The sequence below is a fragment of the Marmota monax genome, unplaced genomic scaffold, assembly GCF_021218885.2.
Source record: "Marmota monax isolate L192 unplaced genomic scaffold, Marmota_monax_Labrador192_F-V1.1 WCK01_AAM20220418_F8-fsc00002, whole genome shotgun sequence".
NCBI classification, from domain to species: Eukaryota; Metazoa; Chordata; class Mammalia; order Rodentia; family Sciuridae; genus Marmota; species Marmota monax.
The window spans coordinates 17,679,201-17,702,285 of NW_026693571.1; the positions used below are offsets into that span (position 1 = coordinate 17,679,201).

The 23,085-nt window shown below is 38.4% G+C and overlaps 3 protein-coding genes across 7 annotated transcripts in view; 2 read left to right on the forward strand and 1 right to left on the reverse strand.

The window, feature by feature from the left end:
* LOC124102757 (sel1-repeat-containing protein YbeT-like) overlaps positions 1-9,917 on the reverse strand; it is a 135,520-nt gene extending 125,603 nt beyond the window's left edge. For all 3 annotated transcript variants that reach the window (XR_006854971.2, XM_046459222.2, XM_046459224.2), the window contains exons 1-2: positions 9,861-9,917; positions 9,329-9,407 (exon numbers count right to left, since the gene is read on the reverse strand). The gene's annotated coding sequence lies outside the window, so the exon portion shown is untranslated. The remainder of the gene's footprint in view (positions 1-9,328; positions 9,408-9,860) is intronic.
* A 182-nt stretch (positions 9,918-10,099) lies between these two features.
* LOC124102569 (histone H2A.Z) lies at positions 10,100-12,323 on the forward strand. Its single transcript, XM_046458979.2, has 5 exons — positions 10,100-10,255; positions 10,686-10,763; positions 11,042-11,155; positions 11,499-11,628; positions 11,881-12,323. Exons 1-5 carry the CDS (start codon positions 10,253-10,255, stop codon positions 11,940-11,942), a joined length of 387 nt encoding a protein of 128 aa, XP_046314935.1. The 5' UTR covers positions 10,100-10,252; the 3' UTR covers positions 11,943-12,323.
* Positions 12,324-13,422: 1,099 nt separating this feature from the next.
* The window catches only part of Dnajb14 (DnaJ heat shock protein family (Hsp40) member B14), a 45,829-nt gene continuing 36,166 nt past the window's right edge, over positions 13,423-23,085 (forward strand). Inside the window, exon 1 of one of the 3 annotated variants that reach the window (XM_046458950.2) lies at positions 13,423-13,948. In XM_046458950.2, coding sequence (XP_046314906.1) covers positions 13,816-13,948 — 133 coding nt within the window. In that variant the 5' untranslated portion in view covers positions 13,423-13,815. The remainder of the gene's footprint in view (positions 13,949-23,085) is intronic. The other 2 variants (XR_006854894.2, XM_046458948.2) reach the window with 2 other exon arrangements.

Sequence of the window (23,085 nt, forward strand, 5' to 3'; positions counted from 1 at the left end):
ACCTTAGATGTTTTCAGGTGGAAATGAGACTGTGGATGCAAGTTCACTGAAAACTCATGAAATGCCTTAGAAAAGTAAATAATCACTTGGAAGAATTTTAGAGCAGTTGATCTTCTTTAATAACATATCTCAAATAATCTAATCCTGCTGATATATCTATTCCTATGCACTATTCAACAATTCTTTTATCCCCTGCATGGACCCTGGCAATATTAAATCCCAATAAGGGTAATTCTCTATCCAACTGTGATACACTCCTTTAAATAGTTCCAATATCTAACAAGATGTCTCTTAGATGAGTTGACAGCCATGTTTAGGTAGATTTGACTAGGTCATACTGTGCTAACAAATGATTCTACTTTCCTTCACCATACCCACTCAAACACACACATGCACACACACCCAGAGTACAGAAAGTCTATGGGTGTGGAAAAACCTGTCTCTTCTCTGAGCCATTTCCATCCAACTGAGAGGCCTGGGTAGTCATGTTCATCTGTTTTGGGGTTCACAAATAATGTGATGGCCCCAACTTTTATATGGTTTTTACCCTAAGGCTGAATCTCTGAAAGGGTGTGAAGTATACATTGTGTTCTTCTAAACTCTTGTCTTTTTTTTTTTTTTTTAAGTATAAAATCTGGGTTTATTTTTTTACATTTTTATTTGTTCTTTTTTACATATACATGACAATAGAGTGTATTTTGACATATTATACATACACAGAGTATAACATTCTAATTAGGATCTCATTCTTGTGGTTGTACATGATTTGGAGTTTCACTGGTCATGTATTTATATATGAATATAGGAAAGTTATGTTTGATTCATTCTATGGTCTTTCTTATTCCCATTCCCCTTATTTCCCTCAACCCCTTTGTTTAATTCAATGAACTTCTAATCTTTCCTGTCCTCCCCTAATTGTGTGTTAGCATCTGCATATCAGAGAGAACATTCAGGCTTTGGTTTTGGGAATTGGATTATTTTCCATTAGTAGGATAGCCTCCAGTTTCATCCACTTACCTGAAATGCCATAATTTCATTCTTCTTTATGGCTATATATATTTATATATAAAAATATATATATATATATTTCTTTATTCTTTCATCTGTTGAAAGGCACTAGGCTGATTCCATAGCTTAGCTATTGTGAATTAGCTGTTATAATGGAATGGAACCACCATTTGATCCAGTTATCCCACTCCTTGGTATATGCCTAAAGGATTCAAAATTAGCATACTGCAGTGACACAACCCATCAATGTTTATAAACTCTGGTCTTTAAAATTTTTTTTTAATTTTTATTTTTAGTTATACATGACAGTAGAATGTATTTTTGGCAGGATACACATGTAACTTATTCTATTAGTTCCCCACTCTTGTGGTCACACATAATGTGGAGTTACCTGGTGGTGTATACAAATACAATGCTAGGAAAGTTATGACCAATTACTTCTATTGTCCTTGCTGTTCCCCTCCCCGACCCCATCCCTCTATCATCCCCTGTTCAGTCCAATCTATTTCTATTATTCCCCTCCCCAACCTCCTCTGTTTGAGATTAGCATCCACAAATAAGAGAGAATATTCAGCCTCCAGTCTTTTTGTGGGGCCTCTTTTTCCTCCTTAGAATGAAGGAGGTATTTGGATTCCTTATAATACTAAGAAGTTGTGAAGAATTTCACAGTTACAGCATTTAGCCAATGAGCTTTTCTCAGTTGTCATTCTCTAGTCATGTGGAGTATTAAGAGATTTATGTAACAACAAAAAGTTCTGATGATACCTGATCGAGTCACAGAATCTATGGCAATATTATCACTTTTAGTAAACAGAGGAGTATATTAAAGATCAACATCAGATTAATATGAATCACACAGAACTAACAATGCACATGTGGTAATGTTCTGAACAGAATCTTATCAGATGGTGTAACCACAAGGAGTTGTCTTGTTCAGTGTGCAGTCACTGGGCCCACAGTGAAATCATGCTTCAATTCTGCTTTTGTTTGTAGTCATTCTTTTCTTTGCTATTCTCATCTGTGGTAACAAGATCATCTAACTTTTTGTCAGAACATTCCTCAGCATATATCTTTTATAAGCCCTTTCAAATCGGCAGTTTTTATACATATTTATGGGGTACAGTGTGATATTTCAAAATATGTATATAATGTACAATGACCTGATAAGGTAATTGGCATATCCACAACCTTAAACATTATTATTTCTTTGTGTTGGGAGCATTCAAAATCCTACTAGCTATTTTTTGAAATACACAATTAACTTGCCAACCACAGTTATCCTATTGTGCCATAGAAGTTTTTCCTCTTATCCAGTTGCACTCTTTTACCATCAGCTATCATTTCTCTGTCTTCACTGAACATTAACTGGGAGATATATGTTTGAAATTGATTCCTTTCACCATCCCTTCCTTTACTGCCAATATACTACCAGAAAATTTCACCTGGATTCCACTGTCAGTCCTTTTCACAACTTTTCTGGCTCACTCTCTTCTCTATCCATTCACATCCACCCTTTTGATTTTCCTGTCTCTATAGATGGTTTTCCCACTTTATGTTTCAGACCACCAGTCTAAATCACCTGGGTATTTTCTTTGATACTATCTCCCTTGTCCTTGATATCTACCACTATACCTTCCTAAAAGTCACGGTCACTAAATCTTTACATTTTTTCCTTCAAGATCTTTTACAACCTTCTCTTGGTTTAAGTGTCATACAGTATTTGGCTTTATACCCAAGCAATGTCAACATTGCCAGCATTATAACAAAAAATTTCTTTTACAATTTTCTTTGTATGCCATGATGTGCTAAAATTGAGGAACACTGTATTTTCCCCTTCTCAGGAATATTAGATTTCTCTGTTCTTCAGGGTAAACTCTACTATGTTTCTCCAAGTATTTAGGGTGTTAATGTATAGAAGTTCCCCCCTTTTCTGTGGTTTTGCTTTCTGTGATTATAGTTACCTGAAATCAACCAGTCTGAACGTCGAGTGGAAATTTCCAGAGATAAACAATTTATAAATTTTAGATTGTACATTATTTTGAGTGGCGTGATGAAATCTTATAATTCCTGCTACGTCCAGCCTACGACATGAATTATCCTTGTCCAGCATATTCACATTGTATACATCTCCCAAGTTAGTCCCTTAGTAACTCTTGTGGGATTGCATGATTGTGTTCACATTATGCTTATATAGTAGCCTAATGCTGTCACAATACCTACATCATTCACCTCATTTATTCTCATTACCTTTGACATTGTATCATATCACATCATCATAAGGTGAGTATAAAACATTTTTGAAAGACCACATTCACACAAATTTTATTACAGTATATTGTCATTGCTCTATTTCATTGTTGTTTTAATCTCTTACTGTGTCTAATAAATAAAGTAAATGTTCTCATAGGTATGTATGTATATATGTATGAGGAAAAACAATTCATAGATTCATCCCCTCTAGAGGATGCAGCATTTTGTGTTGTCAGTGGTTTCAGGCATCCACTAGGAGTCCTAGAACATATCCTCTGTACTACAAATAGTTAGAATTGAGTTCAGCTGCTAGTGACAGAACCAAAATAAGAGGAGCTCTTTCAAACAGCCAGGTGCAGTGATGTATGCCTGTAATCCCAGACACTTGGGAGGCTGAGGCAAGAGGATGGCAAGTTTGAGGCCAGTCTTGGCAACTTAGTCAGACACTGTCTCAAAATTTAAAAAAGGACTGAGGAGATATGTCAGTGCTAGAGCACTTTCTTAGCATACACAAGGCCCTGGTTCAATTCCTAACCACCACCAAAAGGGAAATTTCAGGGAGATCCATGGCAAGTTTGATATTCCATAATATCAAAGACCACTGATCCTTTTGTTTTATCATTCTCTCATGTTTGACCTATGTTTCCAAATTCATTTCATGGTACAAAATGGTGCTCAAACTCTGTCTTCATTCCAGTTAGTAATGGAGTTAGGGAAGAAAGTGCTAAGTGAAGTTAGCCAATCCCAAAAAACCAAATGCCGAATGTTGTCTCTGATATAAGGAGGCTGATTCATAGTGGGGTAGGGAGAGGGAGCACGGGAGGAATAGATGAATTCTAGATAGGGCAGACGGGTTGGAGGGGAAGGGAGGGGAAATTGAGTTATTAATGATGATGGAATGTGGTGATCATTATTATCCAAAGTACAGGTATGAAGACACGAATTGGTGTGAATATATTGTGTATAAAACCCGAGATAAGAAAAATTGTGCTCTCTCTATATAATAAGAATTGTAATGCATTCCGCTGTCATAAATAAAACAATGCTTACTAATATAAAAAAAAGAGAAAAGAAGAACTGACTTATCTTATTTAAGGACATTTTCTGTATGTTGCACTTACCACTGCTGCTTTCACCTTTGGGAAAAAGCTTATTTTCATGACCGAATTCAGTTTCATTCTGATGACCATGTACTGTGGTTTAAATATTTTTGTCCCTTCCAAAACTAAGCTGAAACTTAATCCCCAACTTAACAGTGTTGGGAGGGGCAGCCTTTAAGAGGTGACGGAATCATGAGGGATCTATCCTCACCAATGTACAAAAGGTCTTGAGAAGATTTCATCTCTTTTTACCTTTCCATCCACTGGATACAGATTCATCCCCTCTAGAGGATGCAGCATCAAGGCACCATCTCAGAAGCAAAGAGTAACCCTCATCCAGACAACTGAGTGTTCTGATTCTCCATAACTGTGAGAAATAAATTTCTGCTCTTTATAATTCCCAGCCTCAGGCATTTTGCTACAGTAGCACAGAATGGATTAAGAAACCATGTGTCCTGCTCAAACTTCCTGATACTGAGGGAGGTGGAAAAGTGGATATAGGATAATAACTAGAAATCTCTGTCATAACTACCTTCTAACTGCTACTACTTTATAACAACCTGATATTCCAAACTCTCTTCTTAGTCCAGTTAAACATGAACTCTTCAAAACACTCCAGTCTACAATTGTCTGTCTTTTAAATTAAAGGTACTGTCAATTTGGCAGCTAATCTGATACTCACTTTATAATAGCTCATTAATGTGGTCTTAATGAGTAAAGCCTTGTTTTACTAATTGTCTAAGCTAGACTGAGGGAAGGACCTAAGACCTTCAAATCCTGTTTCCCAATTGCTATTGCTTGGCACACCGCCTGGCAAGAACAACAACTGAATGAATATGCTCTGTTTTACTTAATAGACTGATAGAACCAATCATTATTAGGGAATGATTACATTACTAGGGAGTGATTATATATCATGTGTTATAGTATATGGTATTATATTCTGTCTTGGTTATATACAGCAAGAGACAAAAGAAGACAATATGATAATAAAAATGTTAAATGTTGTGTCAGTCAATTTTCATCACTGTGCTCCAAATACCTAACAAGAACAACTTACAGGAGAAAAAGTTTATTTTGGTTTCAGAGCTTCAGTCTATGTTCAGTTGACTCTATCGCTCTGGGCCTATGGCAGAAAGTCACAGTAGAAGGCATAGAAAAGGAAAACTGCTCAGCTCATGGCAACTGGGAAGTAGAAAGAAAGTGAAGAGCCAGGAACAAGACATGATCCCTAAGTGTACTCCCCCTGTGATGGCCTTCCTTCAGCTATGCCACACTTGCATACAGTTACCACCATACAATCTATTTGAATTATTAATCCATCAAATGGATTAAGCCCCTGATGAGGTTTCACATAGCTCTCATGATCTAATCATTTCACCTCTGAACATTTCTGCATTAGGGATCATGCTTTTGAAACATGGGCTTTTCAAGGAACATTTCTAGATCCAAACTGTAACAAATTTCTATAACAATTTGTTAGAAATGTGGTGGGGATATTACTATGCATGTCGACTTGCATATTAGCTGGACAGATAAATCTTACAAAATACAGATACAGTCAAGTAAGATCATATTTGGGAAAACAATATCAATTTATAGACTTACTTCACCAATTCCCCAAATCCTAAAGATCAATATTGATATCTATCAACAATAGATGATGAAAGAATAATACGAGAAGGTAATACTCTTGAAATTTTTTTTTCTTCCTGTGGTGCTGAGGATTGAACCCAGGGCCTTGTGCATGTGAGGTAAGCACTCTACCAACTGAACTATGTCCTCAGCCCAATACTCTTGAATTTTGATGTCAAAACATTATATTTCCAAAAATTCTGAGGACTTTTAGATGTGGAAAAAGTTAGTGCTGTAATAAAAGAAGTATTAGGTCACACAATCTTTGAATTACTTTTCCTGAATGGCAGTGGGTCTGGGATAAGTAGAGTCTGTTGATCCTTTCTGTACTCTATGTCTAGCATTTTGGAATTGCCAAGTGTGTCATCTGTGGTCGGGGAGGTGCAGATGGAATTCAAACACATGGACTCGGTTTTAACACAATTAAATTCAGAGACTTATCTTACTGTCACATTTATGTGAAGAATTCATGGAGAAATATGCATGACTTTTGTGTCAAACATTAATACATCACGCTTTATATTCTCCTCACTTCATGAAATTCTTTAACAATTTTATAAGGTTAGTTTATCCAATCAATGAAAAAACTGTGGCTCAAGCGTTTAAATTATTCCTGGGCATATAGCTAGTGAGTAGCTGCCCAGACTTAATCCAAATTCTTTTATTCTTGGTTAATATTTTGTATTACATCACACTGGAGCTCATTTTCTGAATGAATCCTCAAAAGCACATTTTTAGTGAATGTTCTAAGTGAAAATAGGGTTTTTTATGGGCTGGGGATGTGGCTCAAGCGGTAACTCTCTCGCCTGGCATGCGTGTGGCCAGGGTTCGATCCTCAGCACCACATACAAACAAAGATGTTGTGTCCGCCAAAAACTAAAAAATAAATATTAAAAAAAAAAAAATTCTCTCTCTCTCTCTCTCTCTCTCTCTCTCTTTAAAAAAAAAAAAAAAAAAAAAAAAAAAAAGAAAATAGGGTTTTTTTGGGAAGGGGGTACTGAGATTGTTCCAAGGGGTGCTCTACCCCTAAGCTACATTCCCAGTCTTTAAAAAAATTTTTTTTTTTTTTTTTTTTTTTTTTGAGACAGTCTTTTTGAATTGCTGAGGCTGGCCTTAAACTTGTGATCCTCCTGCCTCAGCCTCCCAATGGCTGAGATCTTAGGCCTGTACTGTGGCATTCAGCAAGAATCAAGATTCTAAGTGGATTTTAATGAAGAATGCTACAGCTATATAAATATAACTAAAATCCTTTTACGTAAATGGGAAATCTGTTCCTACTTACTTAAAAAGAGGTATTTAATGCAAGACATAGTTGAAAAATTAAAAATTCCCCAGTTGAGAATTTCCAATTCAATTCTCTACAGAAAATGTCATGAACAATAGTAGTTAACAAATATGTTTGAGAGAAAGTTTGGATGTTAGGAAAAGGCTGTTAAAGATAAAAATAGTGGGGGCATCTACTTCATATTAGTTTTTCGTTTCTCGTGACAGAAGAAAATTCATTAAGTAGCTAATTTGATATGGCATTGAACAAATAGAATTACATAGTTTTGGTATATTATACATATATTATTATGTATACATGTATTACTATAAATACATGTATTATTACAAATACATATATTATTATGAATACAATTAGAGAGAAGGTAAGCCAAGAATATTAACATTTTTGCATTACACCTTTTCCAGGGCAGGAAAGGAAGTAGGAAATTATTATTTGGGGAAACAAATATTGTCTTGTTATCTCAAGGACAAGGAAATTTATTGGGTATATTAAACCAATTTTGGATTTTTGGATGTTGAGTGATTTGGTTTTCTATATTTTGGATAGGCTTCAGGTTTGCTACTTTCAGTCAGTGGAAGCAAATATACTAGTCAGGAAAAAAAGATTTAGGAATAAAAGATACTTTATTCATCTCTCTCTGGAATCCAATGTAGAACAGAATAGTAGTTATTTATCAAGTGCTTACTATGTGCCAACTACATGCTACTCATAGCATACCTTCTCTCTAATCTTTCAACAAATATGTGGAAAATAAGTCATACTATACCTATTTCAAAAGAGGACTTGAGTGCTTGGGTTGTGGCTCAATGGTAGAGAGCTTGCCTGGCAAGTATGGGGCCCTGGATTCAATCCTCAGTACCACATAAATAAATAAAGGTATTGTGTCCAACTTCAACAAAAAAATAAATATTAAAAAAAAAAAAAAAAAGAGGTCTTGAGCCAGGCACAGTGGCACACACCTGTAATCCCCACAGCTTGGGAAGCTGAGGAAGGAGGATCACAAGTTCAAAGCCAGCCTCAGCAACTTATCAGGGCCCTAAGCAACCCCGTGAGACCCTGTCTCAAAAAAAGGGGCTGGGGATATGGTTAAGTGGTTAAGTGCCCTTGGGTTCAAGGCAGGGCACACACCCACACACCCACAGTGGTGGCGGGAGTGGCAGGAGGAATTGAAGCTCCAAAAGGTTAATAACTAAGATGAAGCAGGAGAAGCTAGAGGCACAATTCATGACTATGTGCACCTGAATTCAGCTTCTCAACAACTATTCAATGATGCCACAGTGAATTCCTTTAGTTAGGCTTCAAAGAAAAGAGCTCATAAATAATTGTTTAAATTGGAGAAGATACTAACTTTGGTTACATCATGAAGCCTCATTGGAGCCAAGGTTAACTATTACATCACGTTTCACAGCTTTCTATTGCCATTACATTCTTGTTACTGATGACATCATAATAATTCCTTAGTTCCATGGAGGAGAATCGCTAAATCTTATTATAAAAATTACTGGGTACCTCTTCTCTAGAATTTATCTCCCAGATATGGGGAGATTCTTTGATAAAATTAAATTTCAAATTAAAATCGAATCTAAAGTACTTCAGAGTTCCTTTCAAAATTTTCTCCACGTTGAAAGTATTTGATTATGTTAAAAGTGTAATGCACTATTAAGCACAATAAATACGAAAACTATAGATCATTACTGTCCCCAAGCAGCTTGAAATATATGCAGGTGTTATTAATCTATTAGTTGGCCCTGTAGCAGGCATTATGATAGCACTGTGAGTACAGTACTATTTTTTAAGCCCACCATTTGTAATTGATTACATGGACCATCTGTAACTGCTTGTGAATCATGTTAGTTACCCCACTGACATTTACCGAACATTTGTCACGTAGCAAAATGTTTAGTGTAGAAAAGTTGACACATAATAGCTTTGAGGTTTCACTAAATCAACTTTAGACACTACATTATTGATATAACCCGTGGATGTGTAGTCTCCAGAAAAACAAGGTTCATGATTTGATTAAAGGAAAAACAAAATACCGCCTCACCCCAAGCTTCCTGTGGGTAGACAAAATGATCTTTTGTGACCGGCGAGGTGACTTGGCTCCACCATTTGTTCCCGCGGAACTATTTGTAAGAAAAGAAAGGGTGAAAGATTCAGCAGAAAATGAAGTGCAGTCGGTGGCAGGGGACTCGCCTGTGTGTGGCGGGGGTACCCGGAATCTCTTTCAAGGTTGTGGTTCGCCGGGTCAGGGCAGACCTGAGCTCTTCTACTGAACATGTCTGTGCCACCTGTCAGACAGGAGGAGCCTCCGGGAATTGAGACTGGGCAGGAGAGCAGCATGCCAGGAGCCCCGGGTCTCGGAAGAAGAATGCGGGGAAGCAGATCTTTGCTGGCTAGGAGCTCGGGGTTAAGAGTTGAGAAGGGTGGGCTAGACCCTGAGGCAACTTCACGTGGTCACCAGAACTCCTCTAGGGGACCAGGGTGGGGGCAGGAGACGCTACCGCGTGCTCCTCCCCTGGGCCTTTCAGCTCCTCCTTTCAGACACGTGACAGCAACCGGCTGATCTCCGCGCTCACCGAGCCTAGATCGCTCTGTTTCTTTCCTCCCGCCGCTGTGCCCTTCTTCTCCCCAAGTCTCATCCCTCCGCCCTCCCCCACCTCCTCCCCATGCCCCAATCATGGCTCGAGTTTTGAAGCACCCGCCCCTCCGCCCTTTTCTTCGCTTGCTCATTGGCTGAGGCCTCAAGGACGCGTCCCGAGGGCGGGTGGCAGCCATTGGTGGGATGAGCAATCCGAGTTCCCGGATGAGGGAACATTCTGCAGTATAAAGGGAGCGGGGAAGGCGGGAGACAGCGCAGTTTGAATCGCGGTGCGACGAAGGAGTAGGTGGTGGGATCTCGCTGTGTGTCTGACTAGCCTTTTCTCGCCTATTCTCTGCCTTGCTTGTCTGAGCTTCAGCAGAATTTGAGATGGTAAACTTCGAAGAGACGCTCGATGACTCCGCGGCTTTTTGACGGCGGGGGAAAAACCCGTTACACACGGGGATGGGAATGAAGTGGCGACGGTTGGGAACGCGCGGAGACAGGATTTGGAAGTGCGGGGGGAGGTGTTTTGTCGGCTGCAAGCGGAGCAGCCCCCGATCTCGCGGCGGGCGGCGACGGTTGGGGTTGGGTGGCGCGCGCAGCGCCGCTGGGGGCCAGCGGGCGGAGGCGCGCGGCCGCGGCGGGCGCGCGGCGGGGGGCAGCGGGCGGGGTCGCCGTTGCACTGCGCGGCGGGCCAGAGACCCCGGCGGGGCGCGGGGACGCGCTCGCGCCCGGGACGCGCGGTGGGGGAGGGGCGCACCGCCCTGGTAATTCTATATTCTCCGTTCCTCCTCCGCTCGCGGGCGTCTGCGCGCTCCAGGCTGGTGGTAAGGCTGGGAAGGACTCCGGAAAGGCCAAGACAAAGGCGGTTTCCCGCTCGCAGAGAGCCGGCTTGCAGGTCAGTAGTTTGTGCAGTGTGACTGCCATGGCTTTTTCTTTGCACCTCCTTTCTTGTTTATCATTGCTCTGGATGGGCGTTTCATCTTTGCGTGGGTGATGGGGTGTCGCGACTTAAGCTTGCGGATACGATAAATATGGGGGGGGGCATCGATCACGTGTGTAGGTGCCAGGGCGCGTTGCTGCACCAGTGTCCGTGCCCCTTGCTTTGGCGCGCGTGTAATTTGCCCGTATTTGACTCATTATCTTTATGCATTTGTTTGTGTGCTTAAAATTAAGTTCCCTGTGGGCCGTATTCATCGACACCTGAAATCTAGGACAACCAGCCATGGACGTGTGGGCGCGACTGCCGCTGTGTATAGCGCAGCCATCCTGGAGTACCTCACCGCAGAGGTAAATGGGTGTACGCCTGTAATCTGGAAAAGGTTTAGGGGGCGGGGGAAAGCAGCGTGAGGGAAGGAGGAAAGTGATGCAAGAAAACTCCCAGGCCCTAAGCGCGGCGAGAAACCAAAGAGAACGCTAGAGGGAGCTGGTGCTTAATAAGGATCCTACTGAGCTTGAGTTTGCTGCTCTTGGAAATATAATTGCGTGCCCTTAGCTTTTGCATATCTTGCCATTCAGGCTATTTGGGGGAGGCTTCGAAAATTTGGTAGATTTCCGCTCGTTAAGATTTTGATACTGCTTTATGGATCTTAGCTGAGGAAAGTTGGAAGATTGATTAGATTCTGCCTTCTAGGTACTTGAACTGGCAGGAAATGCATCAAAAGACTTAAAGGTAAAGCGTATCACCCCTCGTCACTTGCAACTTGCTATTCGTGGAGATGAAGAATTGGACTCTCTCATCAAGGCTACAATTGCTGGTGGTGGTATGTAATTCAAATTTTTAAGTAAACTTAGAAAAGGAAAGAATTTTTAGCTTTAATAATGGATTGTAGTCTGGAAGAGGATGTTAAGTATATTTTTATTGATGCAGTATGGTTTGAGTTTTTTTGTATAACTCAATATTTGAACTTTTAAGTTTTTAATGACTACCAATTGAGCAGTCAACTGCCTTGGTTTCAAATACTGTCATTCAAAAAATATACTGACAGAAGAATTAATCCATGTCACTCTCCTAGGTGTCATCCCTCATATCCACAAATCTCTGATTGGGAAGAAAGGACAACAGAAGACTGTTTAAAGGATGCCTGGATTCCTTATTATCTCAGGACTCTAATACTCTTAACAGCTGTCCAGTGTTGGTGATTCCAGTGGACTGTATCTCTGTGAAAAAAAACCACAATTTTGCCTTTTTGTAATTCTATTTGAGCAAGTTGGAAGTTTAATTAGCTTTCCAACCAACCAAATTTCTGCATTCGAGTCTTAACCATATTTAAGTGTTACTGTGGCTTCAAAGAAGCTATTGATTCTGAAGTAGTGGGTTTTGATTGAGTTGACTGTTTTTAAAAAACTGTTTGGATTTTAATTGTGATGCAGAAGTTATAGTAACAAACATTTGGTTTTGTACAGACATTATTTCCACTCTGGTGGATAAGTTCAATAAAGGTCATATCCCAAACTAGTTGTTCTAAAATTGTTTGATTGTAATAAAAATGGTTCTTTGGAACATCTCATACAGCAATAATCAAGCACATTTTTTTCCTTTAGGAATTAAACAGTTATTCTCTAGATCACCAAAGTCAGGTAACCAACTATATATATATATATATATATATATATATTTTTACATTATATAATGAACTCTTAAAAGATTTTAGAAGTTTGGCAGGAACTGGAGAGGGATAATTGCTCTTTCTTGCACTGTTTGTTGCCTTGCCTGTGCTTGTCAGTATGTGACAGCACTACATCAGTGCACAATTAACTGATGGACTTGGGTAGGTGGGGAAGTTATCTGCATAGCTACTTCCACATTAAGAACTTTTCAGTTTAGGATAGGTAGAATTACTGCTTTCTGGGTGCCAGGCACTGTTTTGAAGTCTGAAAGTTAATCAGTCATAACTTTGGGAATATACTCATTTTTATTTTTTTATAGATAATGAGAATTCCTTTGTAAGTAGTAAGGATAGTAGTTGATGCTGCTAACAATAGCTCGACCCACTCAACATGTAAAAATTGTGGTTGAGTTGCAGTGGATCTTTAACGTTTTGATACAAGTTCTGAAAAAAAAAATTTTAAACTTTAAATGTGGACATTGCCAAACATTCTAAGTGGTCCTTTTCCCATCACTGAGATCAACAGGACATGGTACTTCCTAGAGGTAATGTTATAAAAATGGAAAAGGAAGTATTAATAGGTGAAAGAGCTGGTCCTTTTTATCTTGGCCTAGGATTACCGCTGCTTGGATCTGCTTTCACCAGAATAATTGCAAATTCCAGATTAAATTTGTATCTTTTGGAAAACTACAGAGGTACAGTCTGGAATGAGGCAGTAAAGGAAGCCCCAGGGTTAGGGTCCAACGACGCTCTGACGTGCCGGAAATGCCAAGTGTGGGACTGACACGGTGATCCTCACCTGACCTAATCCTCCCACGGACGAGGGGCCCAGAGGCGGGGCCTCGCTCCCTGGGAATTTTTTGAGTCTCCTCCCCTACCCCGCCGTCCCGGCCGCACGCAGGGCGGGCTCCTATTTACGCCGGCCGCGCCCGGAGGTCAAGGGGCACGGCGCTCTCGATGCCGGCGGCCACGTCCCCACCCCTCTCCGCGTGGGGCTGCTGTCGCCCGCGGGCTGTGGTGGGCTCCTTGGCTCTGAACGAGTCGGCTCTTTCTATCGGCCGCCACGTGGGCTGGGACACCCAGGCCCAGGAGATCAGTCCGGGGCTGGAGAAGATGCGGCTCGCGCCGTAGCGGCCCGCGGGGGGCGGGGAGGCCGCTGTGAGGAGGCGGAGCTGCGAGGCCCGCCCGTGCGCCCGGGCCGCCGCCGCCACGGTCCCCTGTGCTCCTCCCCGTTCGCCGCCGCACGCCCCCACCCGGGCTGGCCTCGCCTCCTCGGCGGCGGCGGCGGCGGCTTCCCCGTCGTAGCTGTTCTTCCCGAGGAAAGGGAACCAGGCGCAAGCCATGGAGGGGAACCGGGATGAGGCAGAGAAATGTGTTGAGATCGCCCGGGAGGCCCTGAATGCCGGCAACCGCGAGAAGGCCCAGCGCTTCCTTCAGAAGGCCGAGAAGCTCTACCCTCTGCCCTCGGCCCGCGGTGAGACCTCAGTGCCCCTCCTCTCCTGCCTTGGGGCCTGGCCGTCGCGCAGCTCACCCCCACCCCACCGCGCCTGCGGGAGCTGGCGGGGCCCGGGCCTGCCAGCCGCCGTGGGGTCCTGGGGAAGAGCAGGCCGGCGGTCCGGCTGTCGCCAGGCCCGGGCCCGCCTGGAAATAGGCTGTCCGAGACTCCCTCTGCACCAGCCTGCCTGCGGGTCGCCGCCGCTCTGCTGACCGCAAGAGTTGTAGGCTCCCCGAACCGTTTTCGAAAATGCCCAGTCCTCATTCCCCCAGGAGGAGACTGGTCCAGTCTTACCGTAGGGCAGTTTTATATGGGTGTTTGATTATGTGGTCCCCTCTCTCCCAAATAAGGCCTAGTCCCCTAATGAAGTGAGAGGATCAAGGAACTCTGATGGCTAATCTCAGATTTCACCATCTTCTGGGCTTTGTAGAAAGCTGTCTCCATAACAAACATCTTCGAATACCTGAGATGACATTGCTTTTCCCTGGGAGAGACGGATTCTTTAAAAGAGAGGAGCATACACTTTGAAAGATTGATCAAGAGTCAGCAATGATTTGCTAAATAGCATCTGACTTGATAATACCATAATTTCGACAAAATAGATTAATCTTTAAGTAACAGTGTACTTAAGTTGAAATTATCCTATTAATTGTCCTACTCTCTAGACTTCAAAGTTACACACACACACAAAGTTACAGAGTGCCAATAATTGTGCCTGGCATGTTTATGTAATTATTTACTCCTTAGAACAGTCCTATACATAAGTACAGGAGTCATTTTCCCAGGTTTATTACCCATATGAAAATATTTTTGGTAAACGAACGAATGAGTGAATGAATGAAAGTATCTTACCAAGGTCACACAACACTTAGTAGCAAAGTCAGAATAGTAGCTGAGCTTTGGGATTCCAAAAGGCCTTTAACCACTACCCTTTATTGCCTTACTCACTGGATAATATTTTGGTTGAGGTTCAAAATATTTCCAGGTTAAGAACAAAATTACTGATAAGAAGAATGTGGGACTACCTATTTTATTGGTTTGTTACTTTCTACATTGTTGAAACACTTGTGCTCTTTGCTTTTCTCTCTATCCTTTGCATTAACATTATAATTGAACTCTTATCAGAGAATACAGGAGGTGAAGAAAAAGAAAGGAGCTTTTTTTAAATTTTAAAAACAAAATTTACCATCTTACCCATTTTTGGTGTACGAGTTAGTAGCATCAAACATATGCGCGTTGTGTAAAGGATCTTCTGAACTTTTTCATCTTATAACAACAACACAGTTGTTGCTTTTAAAGACCATAACCATTGGGAAAATTAAGATATATAAGTGTGAAAGTCAGTGATACCAATGTACTATAAGGGCATTTTGTAATTATCTAGTAAAGTTGATAGGGTATGATATTGGGGTAGTTGAAAACCTTAGTTGAGATGCAGACTGTGTCTCTAACATCTTGTAACTGGAGACAAGGTTCTTAGCTTTCTTTATATATGAAATGTCATCACAGGGTTGATGTGAGCTGGAATAAAGTTATGTACAAGTACTTATAAAAGTATTTTATGTCAAATATTCTCAGAAGATATTTTTTGGAATAATTTAAGAATTCAGGACAGGGAAAGATCTAGAACATTTGTGGAAGACCCTGATAAAAAAAATTTAGTGTAGAAGAAAACTAGAGCTGTTGGTTATGAGATTTTAAATGTTATCCCTGATATTACCTATTTTAGACTACCATAAAACTCTTGTATTTCAGAAAATTGAATCGTTGGGGCTGGGATTGTGGTTCAGGAGTAGAGGGTTCGCCTAAAACATGTGAGGTACTGTGTTCAATCCTCAGCACCAAATAAATATAAAGGTATTATGTCCACCTACAACTTTTTAAAAAATAAATATTAAAAAAAAAATCGGAAGGCTGAGACAGGAGAATCATGAGTTCAAAGCCAGCCTCAGCAATGGTGAGGCACTAAGCAACTCAGTGAGACCCTGTCTCTAAATAAAAATATACAAAATAGGGCTGGGGATGTGGCTCAGTGGTCAAGTGCTCCTGAGTTCAATCCCCACTACCCCTCCCTCCCCCCAAAAAAGTTCACTTCTGGATGTACCTGTACTAAGGCAAAAGAAAGTATTTACTATGGTTTCTGCTATTCTTATAGTTCAGTAAATGGAAAAACTTGCAACTGAGTACTAATAAATTGCAGGATTTTTATCCTTTTAAAATTTTTTTCTTGTCAGGTAACAAGTCTGATTAATAAAACGCTTCAAAAAATTGGTAAGAGTTTTCCTTGAGGAAAAACTTGATCTCCAAAGGGATCTAGGACATTGTTGCTCTCAATGTTTTTATTTGACAGTATTATTGTACAGTGTACTTGTTGCAGTGAACTTCTTGAATTGTACAACTTTTAAATATTTTTATACAATGAGTTGAGTTTAGGTTTGGGAGTGTTAATATACATGAATAGCTACCACACAGGATAAATAAATTTCTGGAAAAATAATCTCAGTAGGCAGAAAAGTAAGTTACATTTTGGTTTCTTAGATTGTATGTTTATTGAATTATTGATATGTTTTGGACTTTGGTAAAGGTTTATAGTTTCACTGTTTTACATTGCTATTTTAATATTTGAGTCTTTCATAGGGGGACAGATTATAGATTATTTTTTAAAAAGGAAAACATTTTTATTGTTTATTGAATCAAATGGTGGCCTATAGCTTCATAAAAGACCATTCTGCATCTACTTTAATGAATAGGTAAGTTTAATGAATGGATTATCTATAATTTTCAGCATCTGTCTGCACTGTAGCAATTAAAGTAATCCCTTCCTCCCCTCATGTGAGAGATAACATGTAAATTTTTCCTCCTTTATTTTTTGCTATATTATTTTAAAATTTTATCTAATAAAAATGAAAATTTCTCTCCCTTTTTGTCTCATAGTAATAAGCAAAGCACTTTAAGCATACATCTGGAATATTTCCAACCTATTCTTTTTATAATAATTGCATTTTATTTCTATTTGACTTAATTAAAACTTATTAGTACAGATTATCTATTCTAAAGTTATTTCTGTATGATGAAATTAAGTGTTAAAAAATTATTTCCAAATTTCATCTAGTAGTCAAAACTATTTTACACATTAGAGTTGAAAGAAGAATACTGAGTTTGGGTTTGAACCTTAATTATTAAGTAGTGTGATTTTGGGTAGGTCATTTAATCTTCTTGAACTTACTTCCTTCATCTATAAAATGGAGATTATTTTTGAATATATATTTTTCTGTGCTGGGCAGTATTCTAGGAACTAGGGATTCAGTGCATAATAAGACAAAAGTTCTTGTTTTCTTGGAGTTTATATTCTAGAGGAAATGTTAAGTATCTACTGGGCATAATAATGATTTGGTTACTGTCATTTCCTCCTTCCTTTCCTGAGCCTCAGTTTTCACAGGGTTATTGTAAGGATATTTTATTATCTTAATTACAATAAGAATGTCACGTATTATTATATGGCAAAAAATAAAAACACCCTGCATGATGCTTTGCAGTTCACAGTGTATTTGTCTCATGCCATTTTTTTAGTACTTATTTGAGGACAAAATAATTCCTTTAAATTAGGATTAATTTAAGTTGGGATTTGAACTCCATATTTTATGCTTTACTTAGCATTTAGTTCTGCCATGCAGTATTTCATTTCTTTGTTTTTTGTTTTTGCTTTTTTTTTTTTTTTTCCCTGTGCTAGGGATCAAACCCAGGGCCCTAAATCATATGAAAAACAAATGCTCTGTCAGAGCTACATCCCTAGCCCTCATTTCTTTATTGTTTGTATAAAATCTCTCCCTCTTTTAGATTAAAAATTCCTTAGAAGTCTTGAGCCATTTTAACTTTTGTCATTCGTTTTACTACCATAATACCTAATGCTGTTTTACATATACTTATGGCATGTACAGGTCTCTGGAATGATATTTATTTATAAAATTTTACAATTCTCAATAAAGAGGATTTGTTAAATAACTAAATAAGAGTTTTATAACTGCATGATATTCCATGTTAACACTTTCACAAATGAAGCTTTTCAATAACACACTAAGTGTTTAAAATACAGATTTAAGGGTTATGATGAGCAAAAATTTGGGACGAATATAAATGTCCATCAGTGGGAATTGACAAAATAAGTTTCACTGCACTTATATACTATTTACCTATTAAAAATGCTGAGGACTATATTTATTGCTATAAAAGAATATCCACAGTATATCAACAATAGAATAAAGTTAAGCTACAGATGCATTTTTTTTTCCTTTGAAATTGTCTGTAAAGCTGAGTGGCCAGCCAATGAGAGTGACTAGAGTTAAAAATATGAAAATAGTATGTTTTTTTTTCTTCTTGTGTGGGATTTTTAAGTAATGTTTACTACTACTACTTTTTTTTTTTTTTTTTTTTTTTTTTTAATGAACCAAGCATATGTATTAATTAAATGCAGGTTATGTTAAAATCTCAGTGTATCTGGAAGGTAAATGCAAAAAATGAACTCAGAGAGTTTTAAAACCAAAAAGTAAATGAACTTTGTTTTATAAGTAGTTTGCACAACTGTTGTTTATGATATTGTACATTACTGCAAATGAGATTTCATGTGACTGATGACATTACATAAATCAGAAAAATCCAGTGTGTTCTAAATTCTGGCAGTATATTAGAAGAATCATGTTATTTTTTTCAGGCATTCATTTCAGTAATTGTTAATACAGAAAACTCTGATTTCACTTTTTATAAGGTGAAACTGGGTTTTGAAGCTCACAAATAATATCAGTTGTTGAGAGTTTTACTAAAAGAGTTTAGTGTAAACTAATGTGTGTAAACAGCTATTGTTAGGCAGAGACTCTGTGTAGAAAATTGTACAAAATTTTCAGTGTCATAATAACTCCTGAAAATGTGAAACAACTGCATGATCCTGCTTTAGTAATATCCAGAATGCAGCTATTAGTACAGATGAGTCACTAGAACACTAGAAGAACTTCTTTATGCTAAAAATGAAAGGGGACTTACAGATAGCCTCTAACTACATTCATAGGATCCTGTGGTCATCTGTAAATATTAAAAATAAATAATCACTTTCTTATCTGGCTTCATACTTTAAAAATAATTTCTTCAGGTATTAGCTAAAATACTTCCATAAAGGGGCACTCTACTCTCACCTGTTTTATGGTTATGCAGTTGTATGAACCAAATAGGAAAAGCATAATAAATGCTTGTTTTATTTTTTTTTAATCATTTTTTTGAGAAAGGGAGCCTATTACCTTTTATTCTCTAAAAGCAACTAATTGTTAGTATTTTATTAGGTTTTTGGCTTGTGGGATCCCCTTTATGATAATAGTTCCAGAGTTCTATAGACAAATCTCCAGTAGTCTTTAATACTTAACTTTATTCTTTGGTATAACAAAATGTTCAAGCTCCTCAGGACATTTTTCTGTGGCAGACCTGGAATTATCTACATCTCTTATAAACTGTTTTTGTTTTTTTTTTTTTAGTGGAAAATGTTTTTCTTCCATCATAATATGAGCACTAAGGATACTATGACATCTAGGTTGTTCGTTGTCTGGGGGTTTTTCAGTGCCCAGAAGTAGAAAATATATATTGTTTATGTGTGAATGTGTGTTATTTTTAAAGATGATATGGTTTATATGTTTATACTATTACTTCTAATTTCAGCTAAGTACCTCAGGATTTTATGTAAACTTTAAAAATTTATATTTCTATCTCCTTTCTACCTCATTTGTAATCCTGATTCTCAAAGACATGGGAGATTATAGAACATACCATGATTATTTGCTTCATGCCATATCGTATATATAATCGTTTCATAGTAATATTTATCAGTACTTACCCATTAATATAATTATTGAAGACAGTTATGTTTTCTTTACATATATTCTCCCTCTTTTCCTATTTTATAAAATTTTGAAATAATTTCAAACTTATAGAAGTCACAATAATAACAGATTTATACAAATTCAGTCATGTCCCCCATAACTACATTTTGATCAGCTGCAGGTTGCATATACTCTTAACATTATAATACCTAGTTATATCGGTTGTCTTAGTTTATATAAGTACACTATGTTTTCACAGTGATGAAATTGTCTAACAATACATTTCTCTTGAAATCTTGTTAAGCAATGCATGACTAACAAATAATGCAAACTTCATACAAAGAATAGCACCAACTCCCATATACATTTCAGTTTTCCAGTTTTTAAAAAATGATACTACATTGCTTTATCATATTCTTCCTCTTCTACCTCCCACTGCTAAGTACATGTGTGTACATACACGCACACCCACAATGTTTCTTATTGTATTTTTTTCCTGAAGTGATTAATAGTTCTGTTGTAGATGTGATGTCCCATCACCTTTGAATAATTCTCTCTCTCTCATTCTCTCTCTCTCTCTCTCTCTCTATATATATATATATACACACACACACACACACACACTTATATATGTATGTGTGTGTGTATATATTATACACACATATATTGGAGGGTATTGGAGGGTTGAATCCAAGGGTGCTTCACCACGGGTACTCTATCCCCAGTCTTTATTATTTTGAGAGAGGATTTTACTAAGTTGCCCTGACTGGCCTGGAATTTGTGATCTTCCTGCTTCAGCCTCTAGAATAGCTAGTATTACTGGTGTGTGCCACTGTGTCCTGGCTAGTGTATATTTTCTAAGACAAGGACACTCTTAACCACATTATAACCATCAAATTTAGGAAATTAATGCATGTACCTCATTTAAATGCTGCCTGTTTTCTCAGTTATGTCCCTTATGACAAAAAAGCATGTGTTGCATTTATTTGGTGGGTATGTTTTTTCCTCAAGATATCATGATTTCTTTATTTTCTCTCTCGACTTTTACTTTTTTGATGAGGATAGGCCAGTTATAGAATTTCCCTATATTTGGGGTTTGACTTATTTCCTCATATGAACTTTTGTTAGGAGTACCATACAAGTGGTATTCTATTCTTAGTGTAACATATCAGGAGACACACAATTTTTGATTTGGTCCTTACTACTGAGATTACTTTGATCATTTTGCTAAGTTGGTGATTGCCCGTTTTCTCTACTATAAAGTTTATGAAGTTTATTTTTTCTCTGTGGTAATTAATGTATACTTTGTGGGGAAATAATTTGAAACTATAAACATCCTTTTCCTCAACAAACTTTTATCATATCCTTGTAACAGTCATTGATTATTCTTTTCTGAATAAATTTCTGATGGTTGCCAAATGGCAGTTTGCTAATTCTATCATATATTAGATGGCATTTAGGCTTATTTATCTGGATGGATTCATAGATACCCATTTAATCTGTTATCATTATTTGTTTTGATACAAAATAATGCACCTCTTCACCCTGGCTCCTGTGTCTTTTTGTTTTTGTTTTTGTTTTTGGTACCAAGGATTGAACCCAGGGGTGCTCAACCACTGAGCCATATTTTATTTGAGACAGGGTCTTGCTGAGTTGCTAAGAGCCTCCATAAGTTGCTGTGGCTGGCTTTGAACTCAGAATCCTCCTGCCTCAACCTCACAAGTCACTGGGATTACAGGCATGCACCATTGAGCCTGGCTCTGTGTCTTTTTTGACATGTCTTCATCATTCTTTGAAATTTTTTACTTTCTGGCACAAAACAATTTGCATACTTTCTTTTTACTTCTCTGTCCTAGAAATCAGCTATTTCTCCAAGGAGCTGTTTCCTTTAAGAGACAGTTGTATTTAGAAACTAAGATTCAGTCATTAGATAGGCCTCATTGCTGTAGAGAGATCATTGCTCCTGATCCTCTGAGTGGACAGAACTAGGAAATACATGTATGTGTGAATTTGTGTGTGTGTGTGTGTGTTTGTGTGTGTGTAGATATGCATTTCTACATATGTGTGTTATGTTTAATGTAGACATACATCTATAGTAGTTTGATCAGTATTAATTTTGATGTCTGTACACACACACACACACACACGTGTTCACAAACTTCATTTCAGTGTAGTATCATAGAGTTTATTCAAGCCTCTGCATTTTCCTATTTGTATTGCTATTCTCTGGCAATGAGAAAAGTGGTTCCCCACTTACTTATTCATTTTCCCCTGTATTTGAAAAGTTGCCTTGTTAACTGTTAGTGCAGGCCCTATCAAGCTTAGCTGTATTTTCAGTTATGACTGCTTCTTTGGTCCCAATAAATTTCCTTGGTCCAAGCCTCTTAGGTTCTGCCAACCCCAGCTGACAAAAGAGAAAGGAAAGCAAGACACCCAATAATTTTTTTAGTTCACCATTCTTAAGATATTTGAACTATATCTATAGTGTCAGAACATAACATCATTACTATGTAGCATACATACTACACATTCTCTCAACCATCATTTAGTCTTAAGTCTATAAGTATTTAATAGAGTAAATGCTCAACATCAGTCCATATGTATATATGTGTATATACACACACACGTGTGTGTGTGTGTATATATACATAAATTATTTTAGATTCCTGAAATTTGTTTTGTAGTAGATTCCTAGGTAGGGTTTATGGGAACTATGCTCATTAAGTTCTAGAATGTTGAAAACAGTTCGTCTGTGGATTTACTCCATGTTGTTAGTTTGGTGGATACAGAGTCCTTGGCCCACATTTTCTTTCCTTGGGTATCTAAATATGTTACTCCATTGTTTTTTGCAAGTATTACTGATGAGCAAAATCTAATGACTATCTATCTATCTTTCTTTTTTAAAAGAAGGGCTCTAAATTGAACCCAGGTTATGTTGTGCCAGCCTCTGTGCCTTTAGCTTCTGACTTTCTTGGTAACTGGGATATTTATTTTATTTCTTTTTGGGCTTAGTATCTTTAATATGTTGCCTAGGCTGGCTTTGAATTCTTGGTCTCAAATGCTTCTCCTGCCTCAACTTCTTTGTTTTTGTGGGTCCTGGGGATTGAACCCAATGGCACTCTACCACTGAACTACATTCCTAATCCTTTTTTATTTTTTATTTCCAGACAGGTTGTTGAGGGTGAACTTTTGATCCTCCTGCCTCAGCCTCCCCACTGGTTGGGATTACAGGCATGGCCACCACACCAGTCTTAAGTT